Below are 18059 nucleotides of genomic sequence, written 5' to 3'. Positions count from 1 at the left end.
TAGAGAATAGCCCCTGCTCCCTGCAACCAGAGCAAAGCCTACACAGCAGTGAAGACCCAGCCCAGCCATAAATAAATAAATACATAAAATTTTTCTAATTAAAAAAACTAAGTAAATATTGAAAACAAAGCCAATGGTTCACAAAACCCAGTGCAGTCCCAAACCCACCCGCTGACAGTTTGCTCCTTCCAGGGTATCACCTCCCTGCAGGAGGTGAGAAAGGCCCAGAGAGAGTCAGGATGGGGAGAGGGAGCCTTCCGGGGGGGAAGCCAAGATCGCCTAAGGGTGGGGAGGTTTCATTCTTGTTCACTTGTTTAAAATAATAAATGGAAAGGGAAATCAAGTACTAACTGTACTTAATTTACAGCTCTTTCTCCCTTAGAACTTCAAAAGGAACCACCATGTGGACGGTCTGCTCCCAATTGGACATGCCCAAATGCATGCCCAAAATGTCCCAGTTGGACACGCCCCAAATGTGGGGAGTCATCCTGCTCCACAGAGTCCCAAGAAGGCCTGGGGACAAGAGCACATGATGGTCTCTTCTAAGCCAAGCATGTCCCTATATGACAGCTTGAAACTCGGCTGTTATTATTGCAATAGCGACTTTATCTGAAAAGGGAATTGACAATGAGCTCCTCCAACCAAAGCTCTTTAAAGAAAACCTGTTCCAGAGACTTTATCTCGCATGATGTAATGTACACTCTCAGCTCAGCTTTCATTAGGCAACAAGCTGACTGTATCTGGGGTTCTTGGGATCTCTGGGGAAAAGCTCTGCGTAAATAAATTATTTCCCTGTACGTAAAATAAAATAGAGTGAGGTGGAGAGTTTTCAATGGTAATTGGATAAAGCACTGCTCTTTTAAAGAAGTTTTTAAAAGGCACTTTAGAGAAAACTATATACTTCTGGGATATTTAGGAGATCGTGCTCTTATTGATTTGATTTGTAAATACCTTTGCCTTTATATGTCATAGAACATTCTCTAGTCCAAAACCATCTCATAAAAGTAATCCTAAGCATGTGCCTGCCTCCCCCTGCAAGTATAGAGAAAAATAGCTTTCTTTCCAACCATCTGGCAAGTGAGTTAAGAAGAGTGGGCACAGCGAATGTAGCTCACGTTACCTGCCGCAAAGCCCTCTGGGAAAACACAAATAAATTACAACCTTAAAAACTGCGGGTTTGGTAAGGAGAATATTTTCAGGTGGAATGTCTAAAGATCAACCCAGTTGTTTCTTACCAGAAATTCAGTGGCATAATATGAGAAGGTGATTGTGTGCGGGGGAGGGGATCAAGGGAAAAGGGTGAGAGCAAGGTGGGGTGGGTGGGAAGAGGGAAAACTGAAATGAAAACTCAATAGTATCAGCACGGTGCTTTAAATACTCATGCAATGATTCTGCCAAAGAATGCATATGGGTCACAGGTAATAATTACCCTAACTCTTTAAAAGAGCTCCTCTCCAGGCCATCCAACCACCAGAGACCCTTGGATTTGTGTAGGGGGGCATATGAAAGTAATTCCCCTCTCCCAAGAAAAAACAGCACCAATTTTGACATCATAAATTAAGCATTTACCAACAATGAAAAAATTAATTAAAATTTATATTATGAGAATTTTTTAAAGTAATAAAAATTTAAATTTTTAAAAAATGTTTGCTTGGACTTTCTGTGGCCATAAACAGAGAAAGAAAAAAAGAGGCCAAAAAAAAAAAAAGGCCAGGACTGGCTCAACGTTGCCCAATTTCCCTTTTTTCTCCCTGGACCTAAACATTTGACAACACACAAGGACCTGAAAACTAAGTTGGGCGTCCAGGAGACTAAAGTATGGCTTTAAATGTTAGCGAGCCAGTTGGAACCATACCTTCTCCCACTACAATCAGTATGAGATTCTAACTGGGGCACTTGAATCCATGAGCTGCGACTCTGATGACAGACTATCGTGGCTTTTGGATCCTGAAATTCAGGACCACAGGGGAGACACAGTATGGAGAAAACGTGAAGAAAACCTTTCTCCTTCTCCTCAGGCTTTTTCGTTTGTCGTGTGAACTGTGACCCAGCATCACATCCCTGCCTGCCCCAGACAGAAAGCTGAGAGGTCAGGGCCTGCCCCAAGATCAAACCTCTTCCCAGACATGAGCCAGGCCAGGCTCTGGGAAGGAGGAGGCCGAGGTCAGAGATGTGTCTATCCCCAGCAGGTGCGGCCTTGTCAAAACCCCCAAAACCTTCCACTCCCACCATTCTTCCTGGCAGCTTCAACTTCCTTTTCAGTTCCTTGGTAAACTATCAATATGCTCTAGATTGTAGTTTGCTAGCTGTCACTCTTTAAATAAAGAGCATATTTTGGAACTTCCTTGGCCGTCCAGTGGTTAAGTCTTTCCACTGCAGGGGGCACAGGTTCAATCCCTGACCTGGGAACTAAGATCCCACATGCCACACTATAAATAAATCTTCTGTTTGAGGAACATTTCAATTCAGTTGCATAGGAAACTAATATTCTATAAAATTATAGAAAATGCATTTGAAAAAAAATTAAAAAAAAGAAAATGATGCATTTGGAGAAATATCTTCTATACAAATTGTTAAACTTCTGTCCTGTTACTCTGGTCCAGACCTTCATAGCTGCACATCCAGACCAGGGTCATTCTGACCTCTATCCAAGCCACTGCCAGATTCATCTTCCAAAGAGGATGCATTCATCATGCTTTCATCCCAATTTAAAAACGCATGTTCCTCCCTTGGTTCTAGAGGCTATAATAAACCTTACATCCCAGTGTTATTTCACAGACCCTGAAAAAGCTACACCAGTACCTGTCCCACCAAACCTCCAGCTCTTTATCCCTTCCTAGCCCACATCTCGGCTCAGGAGACCCAAGCCACCACTCTGTTACTCCTCCATGTGACCCCTGAACAATAAGGATTTGAACTGCATGGGTCCACTTATACCCAGATTTTAAGTAAATACTACAGTATTATATGACTGTGGTTAGTTGAATACAAAGGGCCAACTATAAGTTATATGTGGATTTTCGACTGCCAGAGGGTCGGAACCCATAATCCTTGTGTTACTCAAGGGTCAACTATACTACCAAATTCTCCTACCATGTGCCACACACTCTTCCCAATCAGGTTTAGCTTTCATACTTACACACCTCGTGCCAATTTTTTAAGGCCCTATTCTTCCAGGAAGTTTCCTCCACCTCCTCAAAAATCACAGCACAAGCTCAACCCCTGATCCCTCGAAGCATCTGATGACTATGTCCACTGGTACTAATTTACATCATTCTAGAATATTTGTTAGTTTCATGCTTATGAGGCCTGCTCTCTAACTAAATGATACATTTCTTAGAAATGGGACTTGTATTTTTAAATTATTTTTATTTGTTGAAGCTATAGGCATCTATTAGGTATGTCAATACCTAAAGATGGACAAATAGCAAGAGGGAAGAATTGAATCAGGAGAAAGACAATGCAAGCCAGATCCAGGTATCACCAGAAAATCCATTCAATTGAGTCATCATTTAGAAACACTTGATGAGGGGGCAGGAAATGGGAATCACTTCGTTATTTTACTATCGCCAATTGATAGATTCCAAACTCTTATTAGAGTGTCAGAAATATATCATTTGAATGCAAGCCTTTCATCAGTTTCTTACTTACAGCCAGAAATTTCTTTCCACACATTCTAAGTTCACATGTGTGTTAGTTGCTCAGTAGTGTCCAACTCTTTTGCAAACCCATGGACTGTAGCCCACCAGGCTCCTCTGTCCATGGAATTCTCCAGGCAAGAATACTGGAAGGGATTGCCATTCCCTTCTCCAAAGTTCATGTATATGCAGACAGAAAAAAATTCTAAGCAAGGTTAAATATTCAAACACAAAATAGAAGACTGGTAATGTATCATTTGTGATTTAAATCAAATGCTGCAGACAAAATTATTTCTATGGAGAATCTAAACTGTTGTGTTGCCATGGAATTTTTTTTTTTAAAAACCTAGGCTCTCTATAATAATTTACAAAGTGAAAAGGATGAAAGATTCAGGCACACGCCAACCCATCTTCACCCTATCCCTCTTCAAGGTCCAAAATCATCGGACACTGATTTTGAAGGGACTGTAGTGGATACTGTTGTGCGCCACCCGATTCCCCTTTGAAGACAAAGGCATTCTTCCCCTTAGCCGCTCATGGCTCACAAATGGGTTTCTCTTTGGGAACCCACCCCCTCTGAAGGCGGCTACCTTGACCAGTTGACACGGCATGCCTCACTAGAAGCAAGCAACTCTGAATGGCCATCCCAGCTGCTGAGCTGCCTGTGGAACAGCTCAGCATAATTCAGAACCAGAGTCTCTCCTTAATCCTGCTCCTTCACTCCCTCACTCCTGAGAGCATCTCTAATAAAACTCCTCACATGCAAATCTCTCTCTCAGTCTGTTTCCCAGGGAACCTGAGTGAAGACAGGGGTGTTAGAAATTTCACTGACACTCGTCTAAGTGTTCAGGTTGTCTGAGCAAAGAAAGAAAGACACTAAGCTGCTTCCCTTCCTGTAAAATGCAAGCCGCATAGAAAGTAGCTGCTTAATTACTAGATGAATGTGGAAACAGGCCAAAGAAAGCATTTTCTTTAGCACCTCATCTGTTGGAAAAAAAACAAGCCAAAAAAATAGTGTTTTTCCCCCAAACCCGCAGATACAGGAAGAGCTGTGTTACACCAAACCACTGAAGGCTGAGCACCAAAGAACCGATGCTTTCGAACTGTGGTGCTGGAGAAGACCCTTGAGAGTCCCTTGGACAGCAAGGATATCAAACCAGGCAATCCTAAAGGAAATCAACACTGAATACTCATTGGAAGGACTGATGCTGATTTTGGCCATCTGACGCAAAGAGCCAACTCCTTGGAAAAGACCCTGATGCTGGGAAAGATTGAGGGCAGGAAGAGAAGGGGGTGACAGAGGATGAGATAGTTGGATGGCATCACCAACACATTCAATGGACATGAGTTTGCACAAACTCCGGGAGATAGTGAAGGACAAGAAAGCCTACATGTTGCAGGTCGTGAGGTCACAAAGAATCAGACATGACATAGCAACTGAACAACAACCAAACCACTGCTTTCGAAGCCATCCTCTATATCAGAATCATACCTGCCTAATCTTCCAGTAGTTTTATTATACAAATTTTGTTCCAAAAGTGACAATATGTGAGAGGATCAGCTAGGCAAGCAGGAGCTACTCAATACTAGGAAACAAGATTTGGTCATAAAACGTTCCACTATACGTATACAGCCCCCAAAGCAGATCGTATTTCCCATATGACAGAAGTACAGCCATTTAAGTACTTGAACCGAGAGACCACAGAAGCTATTTCCGCCAGAGGCATAAGAACCAGCTCCCGGAACTGAGTTTGCCACGAGGAAGGTGAGTAACGGGAGGAGACACGGTAGATGACCTGTACCTGGTTCTCTATGGCCTTCCTGTTCTTTGGGTCGCTCACCACGGACAGTTGCAACTCCGCCATCTTCTTCATCTTGCTGTCCATGTCTATCTTCTGGAGGAGGTTTCTGGTCTGGTTCTTCAGCAGCCGGACTGTGTCCTCTTTGCCGTGTTTCTTTGCAAAGAGGGATGCGCAGGCCGAGTGGATGGCGGTGACCCAGTTCTCCAGGTCAGTCTGGCTGGTGGCCTAAACACAGAGGAGGCGGGGGGAGGGGGAAGTGACTTGGAATTGTTTCTCCACACAAGTGTTTCTCCAAAGTGGCAGCCTGGGCTTGGATGTGTACAATCCCCAAATACCTCCACTTCATAAAAACTGTTTAAGTTTAAAAAACACATTCAACACAGATCTGCAGGCTTCCATGATTCCAGAGGGCCTGTGAGAGCATCAAGGGTGTCACATGGCCCCAGATATGACGGGAAGACAAACTAGAATCAAGTTATTCTCCAGCAGCAGGAGAGTAACAAAAATAATTTAAAAAGAAAAAACAGGGTATATTCACGCAGTGTACATCTCGTCACTCTCTAAAAAAGCAGACTACCTTCATAATTTTAATAAGATGAGGAAATATTAGGAGCAAAATGCTACATTTTGAAACCTGGATATGAAATTATGTCCATGGTGTGGACTCAATTATGAAAAATGAAAATAAAAGAACATTTCAGGGAGGACACAATAATATTAAAATAATTGTCTGTAAATATCGAGAATTTGAGTGGAATACTGGAAATATGGGTCTTCCCAGATGGCCATTAGTGGTAAAGAACCTGCCTGCAAATGAAGGAGATGTAAGAGACACGGGTTTGATCCCTAGGTCAGGAAGATCCCCTGGAGGAGGGCACGGCAACCCACTCCAGTATTCTTGCCTGGAAAATCCCATGGACAGAGGAGCCTGGCAGGATACACCCCATGGGGTCGCTAAGAGTCGGACACGACTGAATCAACTTAGCACACACACTGGCACACAGACACCCAAGAAATGCCTGCTGGGTGAACGACTGAACGGTGATAGTCCCATGGTGCTTGGCAGTCAGCAGAGGCCAGTTCTCTTGCTTACACTTTAATCCAAAGTCTAACGGCTTTTACTCTATTTCATTGCTAAGTCATGCCTCTTAATTCCGATCCTTCTCGTCCAAACAGGACATAAGATCTCGCCTCCACCCTCCGTTTGGAAAGCTCAGCAGTACCTGGAACAGGTAGACATCCCCGAAGGAGTTGCTGAGGCAGAAGACATTTTCCTTCTTGGGATGTTCCGGGACAGACTGCACGATGCTGTCTTCTGCCAACAGGGCACACCGCGGGGCACTGCTCTGATCCATGGAATTCTTCCCGTAGGTCTCGTAAAAGAGCAGTGTGCATCCTGAGAGAGAGAAAAGCACAGTACTGCCCCGGTCACAGGTCCCAAGGACCCACGTAGGAAAGGAACGAGAAGAAGGGAGATAAGCAAACATGGTCACACAAGTTTACAATGGAACCCAGCACCGCATAGAAATCAGGAGAAAAAAAAATTGCACGACCCCAGCTCTGCCCCCAGAAACGGCATCCCCGAGGCATGGTACTCTCTGATCTCTGAGCGGAGCACTGAGCAATCTCTCCTCCCACAATCAACACGCATCCAAATGCAGAGGCTGCGAGAGCCTCCCAGAACAAGGGGAAGGGGCATGAGGTTTATGGCCTGAGCTGCTGCGGCAGGTCTGAGCCAGTCTCTTGTTCCAGCCACTGATGTCCTTAGAAATAACCCTCCCAACTTTCCATCCGGAAAAGTCTGACTGATGCTATCACTGCACATACAACATCCCATGACCCGGGGACCTGAGGACCAGGGTAGAGGTTCCGGCTCTCCGCCAGTCCAAATTCTTTCCGATGGTTCCCTTAACACTGAGCTCCCAGTGGCCAGGGCTTGGGTCTTTCTATCGAGCAGAAGTAAAAGTCATTTCGGGCAGATACCAAGATGCTGCCAGCCCTAGCACCCCACCTATTGTGCGTTCTGAGGGACAGTTTATCCCCCCTGCCAACATTCTGCCCGGGAAGTCCCCTGTGAACCACACATAAATCCACTCATTGGAAAAGACTGCTGGGAAACAGAATCACCCTTGTTAAAATTTTATTACATCCTCCAAACCCTAAAAAACATGTGTGTCCTTAGCATACCTATACATTCAATGTAGGTGGGCAACCAGATGGTTGGCTGATAGCTGCTCCTAAAAAGCACTTCTTCGACTTTATTTACATAGATACTTCAAGGATAATTTTAAAACTCTGCTGAAATGTATGTGCGTGTGTGTGTGTGTGTGTATATATATATATGTGTGTGTGTATATATATATACATATATGCTTTTAACTACAATTAAACCAAACAGTTAAGCCCAAATATTACAGCTTGGATTCTAAGCCAAGAAAGCTGAACTCAACATATTGAATTCCTAGAAGAAAGAGGCATAGAAAACCACATAGGATAGGTTATGCTGGGGGAGCAAAAAAAAATCTTCATCCCAAGCCTTTCCTGGACTGCAAAGGAAACAAAGGGATGTGTGCTTTATAACACTGTCACCTAGAGAGCATCCTTTATCCATGGAGCTTCAAATGCTTAACAAGCAAGGGCCCAGGCAGGACCGTGGATCTTACAATGGTCAGAGACAAGTCAGCACCATCCGTGCCCCTGAGGCCAGCAGCCAGAGGCTCCCCGGACAGATGCCAGGATGGGAGACAGCGTTCTAGAGGCGTCCTCTTTCAACCTTAGGTGACACCTGCCTGCACTTCCCCTAGGGGCCTCCAACATCCCGCCACTACAAACATCCCCGGGAGCACAAACTCAGGAAAGCACTAGGTTTTTATTTTATTTTTCCCTTCGTGTATTTTTTACACTAATTCACCATCAGCTTGTCTTCTACCTATTAGTCCTGTCCCAACATCTGATAAACCAGAATAATCTTAGTGTCTCTTCCCAAAGACTGCTATACTCACGGTCACCCCAGTTCTCAGTCTTCCAGGTTAAATGCTGCTAAACCGTTGTCATCTTCCTTACAGCACAGCTCTACCTCCCCTCGGGGCCACCTGTGCTTCTCCAAGCAGGATGTGGACACGTGGACGCAGACCACCACCACCCCTAACACCATGGGGTGTGTGCTGGGGGTTTCCAAAGCCACAAGGCAGGCAGGGAAAGCATCCTGCTTTCAGCATCCCAAAGCATCCATTTTAGTAAACAAACTTCATGTTGAAGAAAAGTGTCTGACAGGCTCTAGAGCCACACCTCCCTCTCCTGCACTTGGGTAGTTCTTTGATCATTAAACCTTAAAAGCATCCATTTATCCCTTAAAAAAGTTATCTTGCTGGATCCAATCCATTATTCCAGCTTTCCAAATCTCTTCCATCATCCAGCAGAAGACCCCGCCTCCCCCAGCGGGTAGCCCTTTGCCTTCCGCAGCCGCCACAGGGTATCACGAGGATGCAATCGAGAACTGGAAAAGAGGGCTGCGTCCATGAGGGATGCCGGGTCTCAGCTTGCATAAAACCTCCAGTTTGCTGGGGGAAGGTGTTACCTAGAGATGAGATGGCTTCTCCGTGTCCCTTTCCCAGAGGGTGCTGGGTAATGAATTGATGCCAGCTCCCCCAGAGCTCACAATTTCTAAATATGGGGAGCACTGCGGATAGCTCCGGGCCTTTCACCTGCACTGTGTACAGTGTGGCCCCCGTTTCTGCCTGCTCCCGTGACAAGGAAGGGTGGCAGCTGCTAATGAGGAACCACACCAGGTTCCTCTGACAGTCTCAGGACAGCCATGCAGAAATGCCCGAGGCTGCGGGGGTGCTCGGCGTTCACATCTGTATAAATCAATGCGATGCTGACTCAGAGCCTCAGATCGCTTCAAATAATCTATCTGTCCACAATGAGAGAGGCAATTATAATTTTTAAATGGTAAGGCTTGTGAAAAACTTTTATCATCCTCGCAGAGCAAAGGCTTTCTCCTATTTCCTCTGCATCAAAAAAAACAAAAAACAAAAACCAACAACAACAAAGCATGTGTTTGTGATGACAATGAGACGCTCTTAGCTCATAAACGTGGTGTGACACAAACCAAGTGACGCGGATGAAATTCTTCACAGTACAAGCTGGGGAGGGCTGCCTCTCTGGGGTTCTGAACATGTGCACAATCCATGCTCAACGTTCCAAATAACTCAACTACACCTGGTTACTTATCCCAGGCTCCCCTCCCATCCCCCAAAAGCAAGACAAGTATTAAAGAATTGGTACAGAAACCCCTATAAAATAATAAGCAATAGTTGTTACATTCAATCATTAGTCAATAGAATGAAGGATGCATACGACTGTTAAGTGAACATATTATACAGGTTTGAGAAGGTATTTTAGGAAAGCAGGCTGGAAGGTTCTGGATCAGATGCCTGCACATGAACTCCAGTCCAGCCTGGACTCGCTGACATTTCCTAGGAAAGAGGAGAGCAGGGGAAAGAACTCCTGGGGCCCCCTGGGCGGTGAAGACCACGTACCTTTGAGTGTCACCCAGTACTGCTTCCATTTCCTCCGGGCCACCAGTTCCAGCTTCCTTTCCTTCTGCAGGGTGACGAGGGGTTTGAAGAAGAGCCACCCAGCTTTGCGCACCACCCCTTGTTCCTTCTCAAAGAGCAGGTCCAGTTGCTCCAAAGAGCTGAGCGACTCGCTGCTGGACTCGGCCGTCTCCGTGGACGTCTCGAGGTTCTCCGTGTTGGTCCTGCTCATCTCCAGCTCTCGCATGAAATTCTCGTAAATGTTCTGCTGGAGGGGGTCGCTGCCAATTGCATGAGCGGATTCGCTTCTGTGGGACAGGATCTGAGTGGAGCCCCCTGCCCACAGGGACGCAGACCCCTGGGAGGGCCCCTGCGTGTCCACGTTCAGCCCATCCGAACGGCTGTCAAAGTAGTCACTGCCCTCTTTGGACCTCGGCTCCTGTGAGCAACACAGATGACCACCCATCAGAGGTTACGTATAGCCAAAGCACCTCTTTCCCAACACGGCGTGCATGTAATAGTGTGGCTTGCTAATAGAAATGCTGCAAGCAAGAGTCTTTTTTTTTTTTTTTTTTTTTTTTTAATGCAGCAAGTCTGCAAACCAGAAAGAATCAGAGACAGTACTGCCCGAACCAGTGTATAGGCAAGGGAGTCAATGCTTAAAAAGTGTAAATCAACCATCCTTGAGCATTCTAAATCTAGGGCTTCCCAGGTGGCACTAGTGGTAAAGAACCCGCCTGCTAGGAGACGTAAGAGACACAGGCTTGATCCCTGGGTCGGGTAGATCCCCTGGAGGAGGAAATGACAACCCACTCCAGTATTCTCAGCTGGAGAATCCCTTAGACAGAGGAGCCTGGTGGGCTACAGTCCATAGGGTGGCAAAGAGTTGGTCACAACTGAAGCAACTTAGCATGCACACATCCTAAATCTAACCTACACTTGGCATCAAAAAATGAGTTAGTATATTCAAAACATACTAGTGAAGATTTCTGGCTAATTTCTTGGCTAACTGTGAATCAGGATCTTCCAGGAAAGAATTCATGTTCTTGCAGTCTTGTTTTCCTTCTGGATCATTTTGAAGCTAAACAGGAGAAGCACTACTTTCAGGGTCAAGGGGGGGGTGTTGTTATATATAAACATTTCTTCCACTCCCCACAGTGAACAGTTTCAGCTTCTGAACCCCTGCTCAGGTCTAGACGTTAAGATCGTTACCATCGTATTAATATTTTCCCTCTTTGGATAGTAAAAACCATGCACCTGGGCTCCTTATCCACAAAGGGTTCTTGTTAAGAACCATAGCTATTTAACTGTAGTTATTTCATAACTAATATATTTTACTTAATTTGGGAATTTTTTCATGAAAAGAATATACTATTTATTCATTCCCATTGTTTTATTTGAGCACTCATTTTATTCCAAGCACTGAGAATACCAAAGCAAGATTCTTTAACATTTATTCTGACACAAAATCAGACATAAGCATTTCTAAATAAAATTAGGTTTATCTAATAACCACTGCCCCTCTTAAGACAACACACACTGAATATTGAACTGGCCGTGGAGACAGCTGAAAACACGAAGGTTTCCTCGAACACCTAGACTAGAGGTCTAGTCATTTAAGAAGAATAACTTGCATAGAGGCCATTCATTGGTCAATAGCAGTAAGTAAATTTCTCAGCAGAGAGTGAGCTTAGGAGGACTTCCCTGATGGTCCAGTGGTTAAGAATCTGCCTTCCAATGCAAGGGATGCAGGCTCAATCCCTGGCCGGGGAACTAAGATCCCACATGTGCATGCTAAGTTACCTCAGTCGTGTCCGACTCTTTGTGACCCCATGGACCATAGTCCGCCAGGCTCCTCTGTCCATGAGATGTCCCAGGCAAGAATACTGGAGTGGGTTGCCGTGCCCTCCTCCAGGGGATCTTCCTGACCCAGGGATCAAATCTGCTTTTCTTATGTGTCCTGCATTGGCAGGTGGGTTCTTTACCACTAGCGCCACCTGGAAAGCCCACATGTCAAGAGGCAACTAAGCCCAAGAGCCCCAACTAGTGATTTCACCTGCCTCAGCTGAAGAGGAGCCCACCACGAAAGATCCTGCATGTAACCAAGATCCTGAGTGCGGCAACTAAGACCCAATGTAGCCAAAACCAAACAAACAAACAAACATTTTAAAAAATAAAGAAAGTAAGCTTGATTTATGACTTAAAAGACTCTGACATTTCAAATTTACAGCTTAGGTTAAGGTAACTCTGCAGAGACTCTTAACACACTCTAACTCAGGGGCTGGTGAATTTTCAATTAGATTTCCTTCTCCATTAAAATAAAGAGGAGGGAAAATGGGGTCAAGGACCATTGACTAAAGACCTTGTGGTGAATACTCCCCTGTGTGGAGGGTTTTTTTTTTTCAGAAATTTCATCCGGAAATCAAGTGGCAATTACCTGCTAACTTTTGTAGGAAAATCATCAATTAGACAAGCGCTTCTAAATACCCAAGGGCTACAAACAACTGAACCCCAAACATAGCTATTACTAATGAAAATACTATCTTCCACCGTGTTTATATGATATCCCAGAGTCAGATTTATTTATACCCTGATGCTTATGCAAGAACAGAGCAAATAAGCCAGCTATGGTGAGTCACTTGGACAGGAAACTGTCAAAATAGTTTAAGGGTGTTTTTTTTTTTTTTCCCCTCAATTGTCACTGTGTTGCTCTTCAAATGTTCCTAGGAGATGAAGGAATATGTCTCATTTAGCTCATATTGACATTATTTCAGCTATGAATAGGACTCTCTGACTCAGCCCCAGGACACTGGGATTGCTTCTGATAGCCAGCAGGAGTTGTGATGGGGTGTTTCAAACCCAGCAGAGATCTGCCAGAGAAAAGCATCAAGTGTCAAACCGAAGTGTAACTTGTCAGCCCTCCTGACATTGGTTCTCATAAGAGGTAGACTTAAGTCATAGTGCTAACTTTTAAATGTTCAACCAGAGCAAAAGACAAATTTTCCTCCTTGAAAAATGGAGAAAAGATCACATATTTTAGCATTTATAACTGATTCATATACACAGGTATGACTTTTCCTGGTCTGTAACAAACATGTAAAGCTTTCTATCTAGAATCCTAATAGCTAGTGACTCATTTTCAGGTTAATAGGAAGGAATATGGGAGAAAGGTAGGTCCCTGAATAGTCTCAGCTGGATTTCCTGATCACTGTGCTGTGTGTGTGAACTAAGGTGCTATGTTAGTCATGTACATAAAGAAGTCTAGTTTTCATTCCTATCTGCATCAGATAATCATAAATGACAGGTAACACAACTTGATGACACTATCGCATTACAGCAGAGTGAAGAGGAACTCAAGAGATGTCACTAAATTCCTTAGGAGCTGAAAGAAAACTCTTATCACCATTCCTCACTTTATCAGAAAAAGCACCAAATTCACCGTGTCATTCTTCACATGCCACTGTCTTTCTTTTCACAGTAATGGCCACTGGTCCTCTGCAGAAATTCCCTGGGACTGTGGGGCCCTCAAGGGGCAGTAAGAGTCTAAACTGAAAACGGTCAGAAAGCCGGGGTCACTGTGTCCTGACTCTCCTCTTTAAGAAACTCTGCAGCAGTGGTCAGGGCTCACCCCTAGGGTACCTGGCAAGACCATTCCCTGCTCCCAACCCCCCTCCCTTGGAGTCAGGCATGGTCACGTGACCCGCTTTGACCAATAAATGAAAACAGATGTGAAAGGCGGGGCTTCTGAGTGGGCGCTTCAAAACCCATCACTAGGTTTCTTCCCTCTCTGGCCCGGAGGCTTGGGGTGTCCCAGAGGGAAACTGCTCCATGGACTTGGGGGCCCAGAGGGGAACAATGCAGACCAGAGTCGCAGCTTGAGAAAGACATCGATTGATTTGTGCTCAACCTCGGAGAACTAAGGGCTTTTTGTTGCCTCAGTGTAACCTGGCCCACCTGACTCATAGGATGGAAAGTTTACCAAGGACTCGTCTCAGAACAGCTGCATCACTACAAATAGTTCACCAGCTTCAAACACACACCCTCCTCCTGCACACCCATCCCCCCACCCTCTATACTTGAATATCCTTTTTTGGCTATGTAAGTATCTTCATTGATGAATTTGCTTTCAGGCTGTAACTCCCCAGAGTGGTTGAAAACCCTCTAAAGAAAGGATCGCTCTTTTCACGTCACTTTTTTTTTTATAAGTCAAATATGCCTACCCATCATGGGAAGACTTTCTGAGTCTTAGCTGTACTGACATACAGAAGTCTGTGTAAGAGCAGAAACATTTGGTACCTAACTACGGTACATTGTCACAAACTTTGTTGCTCCTATGCACTGACTGTATTTTTAAGGACCCAACCTTTGTCTTCACCTTCAATTGTAAAAGGAAAACAAAGGCAGGAGTTCCTCAGTGGCCCAGGTTCAATCCCTGGTCAGGGAACTAAGATCCCACAAGCTACACAGTGTGGCCAAAAACAAAAACCAACCAGAAAATAAAAAACGAGGAAGAAGAAAAACAAAGGCAAGGCCAATGGAAGTGGCATACCTACCAAAAGAGTACATTTTGTTCCCCTTTATAAATTATCAAAATTTGACACAAGCAAAACGCAAAAAGCTGCCTTCACAGGCCATTTTTTAAAAATCCAAGATAATTTGTTATCTTAATGTTCAATAACCCCAACAAAATTACTGGTGGTTATCAAGAGTACCTTGGCCATGCAGTCAAGTGGAAAAGACGCATATTTGAGCTTTAGCAGAAACAGCTTTGGCCCCAGCTTCTCCACTAACTAGCCATAAATTGTCAAACTCCTGTAACATTAGTTTCTTCATTTTAAAATAAGAGGGTGCGTGTGCATGCTAAATCGATTCTTTTGCAACCCTGTGGGCTGTAGCCCACCAGGCTCCTCTGTCCATGGGATTCTCCAGGCAAGGAGACTGGAATGGGTTGCCATGCCTCCTCCAGGGGATCTTCCTGACCCAGGGATCGAACCTGCATCTTCTGCATTGGGAGGCGGATTCTTAACCACTAGTGCCACCTGGGAAGCCCAAATGAGGGAAAGTCCTTTCAGATTCAGATTCTTTGACTTTGTAACCATTCTGTTCTTAACTCCATGGGCTTACAAATCATCCAGTTAAGTCTTGGATGATACAGACTTGAAGGAGGTTCACTTCCCAGGGGTGGCTGGGCAGCAAGGGTCTGCGTAGGATGGAATGTGGTCAGTCCACAGTGGAGAAGGGTCTGCTTTCGAACTGAAGGGGAACCGACCAGGTATAAGCCAGGCCACATACACAGAAGAGAACCATGCTCCATGCAAATAAGAGATGTGGAGGAACAGGATCGGGGTCCTGGGAGATGAGCGCTGAACACAAGTCGACAACACAACACTTGCATCAAGAAGATGAGAAAGTTGTCTGCGTGGAACTGCAGGTCCCCAGAAAGTAGGAGCTATCTTTCCCCTTACGTCTGATTGCTGTCAGTTGTCAAGTGTACTTGACAGCTGAGAGAAAGGCCAAAGAAATCTTTACTACTTAATGGTTTGACCTGAACAAGTAATGAGTCAGGAGGAAGCAAATTACTGCATTCAGGGATATGAAGAGTTCTATAACAGGACACTGATCATCTATTCTTAGTCTCCTCCTGAGAGGAGGAAGAAAGGGACAAAGTACAATATTGGGACGGGGGATTGGGCCTTGTAACTAAGAAGGAAGTAACTGATGGTAAAATTTATAGATCTGAAACAATCTGTTCAGGGAAGCTGTATTGTTTTCTACTTCTAAAACTCTGTAAAATTTTATAATTGTGTATTTATCTAGGATGGCCAAAATGCAATTCTACTAGAGACAAATTCCTAAAGTCACTTAAATTTCCTTCAACAATATGACTTATGGTGAGTTAAAATATATATATGTAAAATATACTTTCTCCATTCTATAAATAATTAAAAGCAAAAAAAAAAAAAAAATTAAAAAACCTAGCAATTGCCTCTCATTACCAAAGAAGGCAAACTATTACTTTCCTTGCTGGCATCTAAGTCATTTTGTTTCCCCCATTCAAACTTTATATGCACATTAAAAGTATTACTGCCACCATCATGATTATTTTATCAACATATTTTTGCGATTCATTTGCTCAGGTCAAGATGTTTATCAACACTGTATTTGTCCCCATGAGAAGGTGCTGACGTTATACACATTTTTTTCCCCAATGTACCAAATGAACAATAAGAATTTTAATTTCCCCAAAGTAACATCGAGCTCAGGAAGGCTACTCAACCCCAAAACGACAACAATGTCTCTCTCTTCCTTTCTGTCTAGGCTTTGAGAATGAGATTTAGCTGAGCACTCAGATAGCCAATTCACTGGGGAGTCTCCCCAACACTGTTCCTTCTAAGAACAGTTTGGCTAGGTCTTGGATGAGGCCTGTGGATTTCACCCCAGAATACAGGAGGTGCAAGATTGGACAGAATGGGAATGACTGGAGTGGAGGGTTCAGAGTGAAAATGCACGTCTGACACACACATACACCCCTGAAAACAAGACGTGCCGAGTCTTAGGCTAACCACGCTCAGGACGCTCTCTGCAGTACCTTCTGCTAGCCTTCCCGTTCTGCAGATAGAAAACCAACTGAAGAGCATCTCTCCCGGCGCCCCAGCCAGACTCACCTGGAGTCTCCTTTTCTTTCTGGAGAGGCTTCCCGTCCAGTCGCTGATGCGGCGCATCCTGGCTTTCAGGGTGTCCTTCTTGGAGGGCTCCTCGGCCAGGGCCCTGGACTTGCGGCAAGGGAGGGTGAAGGACGCGAACTGCCCGGGCTCCCCGCGCTCCACGCGGGCCGGCACGTCCATGTCGGAGGCGAAGGAGACGCGGGCGCTGAGGCTGGCGCGGGTGCCCATGTAGTCATCGGAAAGTCGCAGGGCCGCGGGGGCCAGGCTCCCCAGGGAGGCATTGGGGTAGGGGTCCCGGAGGGACGAGAGGGAGGCGCTTTGGCTGAAAGGCTTTGGAGCATCCCTGGTTGGGAAGCCAGAGTGGAGGCCGGGCTCGGGCGTGTCGGGAGCCGCGAAGGAGCCCTCGGCCTCGCTGACCTCGCCGGCCGGGCCCCAGGGCGAGTCGTACCAGGAGGACTCGGAGCTGAGCGAGCTGCCTTTGCTGGAGCGGGGGCGCGCGGCGGCGGCCGGGGAGGCGCGCGGGCTGGGCGGGGACCCGGCCGAGTAGCGCAGCAGCTGCACCGGGCCGCCCGATGGGGAGGCCCCCGGAGGCGCGGCGCCGTTGTGGAACTCCACGCGCAGGCACCCGTCCAGCTTGCCCAGCGTCTTGATGAGCACCCGGGGGCTCTTGCGGTCCTCGCCCGGCGGGGTGGACGCGATGCTCTCGTTCCCGCCGTAGCAGTTGAGAAGGTGCCCGTTGCGGCAGTCCCTCGAGGCTGAGTGGTTTTCCTCAGGCGGGCGTCCGACGTAGTGGAAGCCGTTCTCGGGCGAGAAAGCGGCCTCGGTGCCCTGGAAATCTGACCCTGCGGCACCTGTCCTATGCTTGGCGTGGGCACCGCCTTTGGAGGCTTTGCACGTGGGGCCCCCTGGTCGGGATGCGTAAGGCTGATTGCTCTTAAAGTGAGAAAGGCAGCTTCGGGCCAACGACCTGGACTTGTACCCCGATCCGCTGCTTGCATGACCCCATCCGTGCAATGACTTGTCATCCTTGGCATGAAGGCCACGGATCTTCAGGGAGCAAGGTTTTTGTTTGGCACCAGTAATAGTATTGCTCTGATTTTTAGGTCCTTGTAGGGTGTACTGACTCTCGGAGTTTCCCATCGTCACCTGAATAAAGAACAGCAGTGTCAGTAGGAGTCAGACCTAAACTACATTCCACCAGGACAGAACTTTCTGCAAGCTATGTTCAGGTGGCAGAGGAACCAAGCAACCTCTTTCTGGGCCAGACACAACTCGGAGACGTAGGGACAAGCACGACTTACGGAATTGGTTCTCCTTCTGCATCGCAGGTCATCAGCCAGGTAGACAATACTGCAGGCTCCTGTGCTAGTGAGTTTAAGCACATTATCTGTTGTCTGATGTTAATTCAGAAACTGA

The 18059-nt window shown here is 45.9% G+C and overlaps 1 protein-coding gene across 5 annotated transcripts in view; it reads right to left on the bottom strand.

The window, feature by feature from the left end:
* The window catches only part of TIAM2 (TIAM Rac1 associated GEF 2), a 238356-nt gene that overhangs the window by 96509 nt on the left and 123788 nt on the right, over nucleotides 1-18059 (bottom strand). For all 5 annotated transcript variants that reach the window (XM_061130248.1, XM_061130252.1, XM_061130253.1 and 2 more), the window contains 4 exons: nucleotides 16644-17789; nucleotides 9982-10417; nucleotides 6664-6836; nucleotides 5441-5665 (listed from right to left, as the gene is read on the bottom strand). In XM_061130248.1, coding sequence (XP_060986231.1) covers nucleotides 5441-5665; nucleotides 6664-6836; nucleotides 9982-10417; nucleotides 16644-17783 — 1974 coding nt within the window. In that variant the 5' untranslated portion in view covers nucleotides 17784-17789. The remainder of the gene's footprint in view (nucleotides 1-5440; nucleotides 5666-6663; nucleotides 6837-9981; nucleotides 10418-16643; nucleotides 17790-18059) is intronic.

The sequence above is a fragment of the Dama dama genome, chromosome 26, assembly GCF_033118175.1.
Source record: "Dama dama isolate Ldn47 chromosome 26, ASM3311817v1, whole genome shotgun sequence".
Lineage (NCBI taxonomy): Eukaryota > Metazoa > Chordata > Mammalia > Artiodactyla > Cervidae > Dama > Dama dama.
The sequence above is the reverse complement of the archived record's forward strand: the minus strand, read 5'-3'. Positions and strand labels throughout refer to the sequence as shown.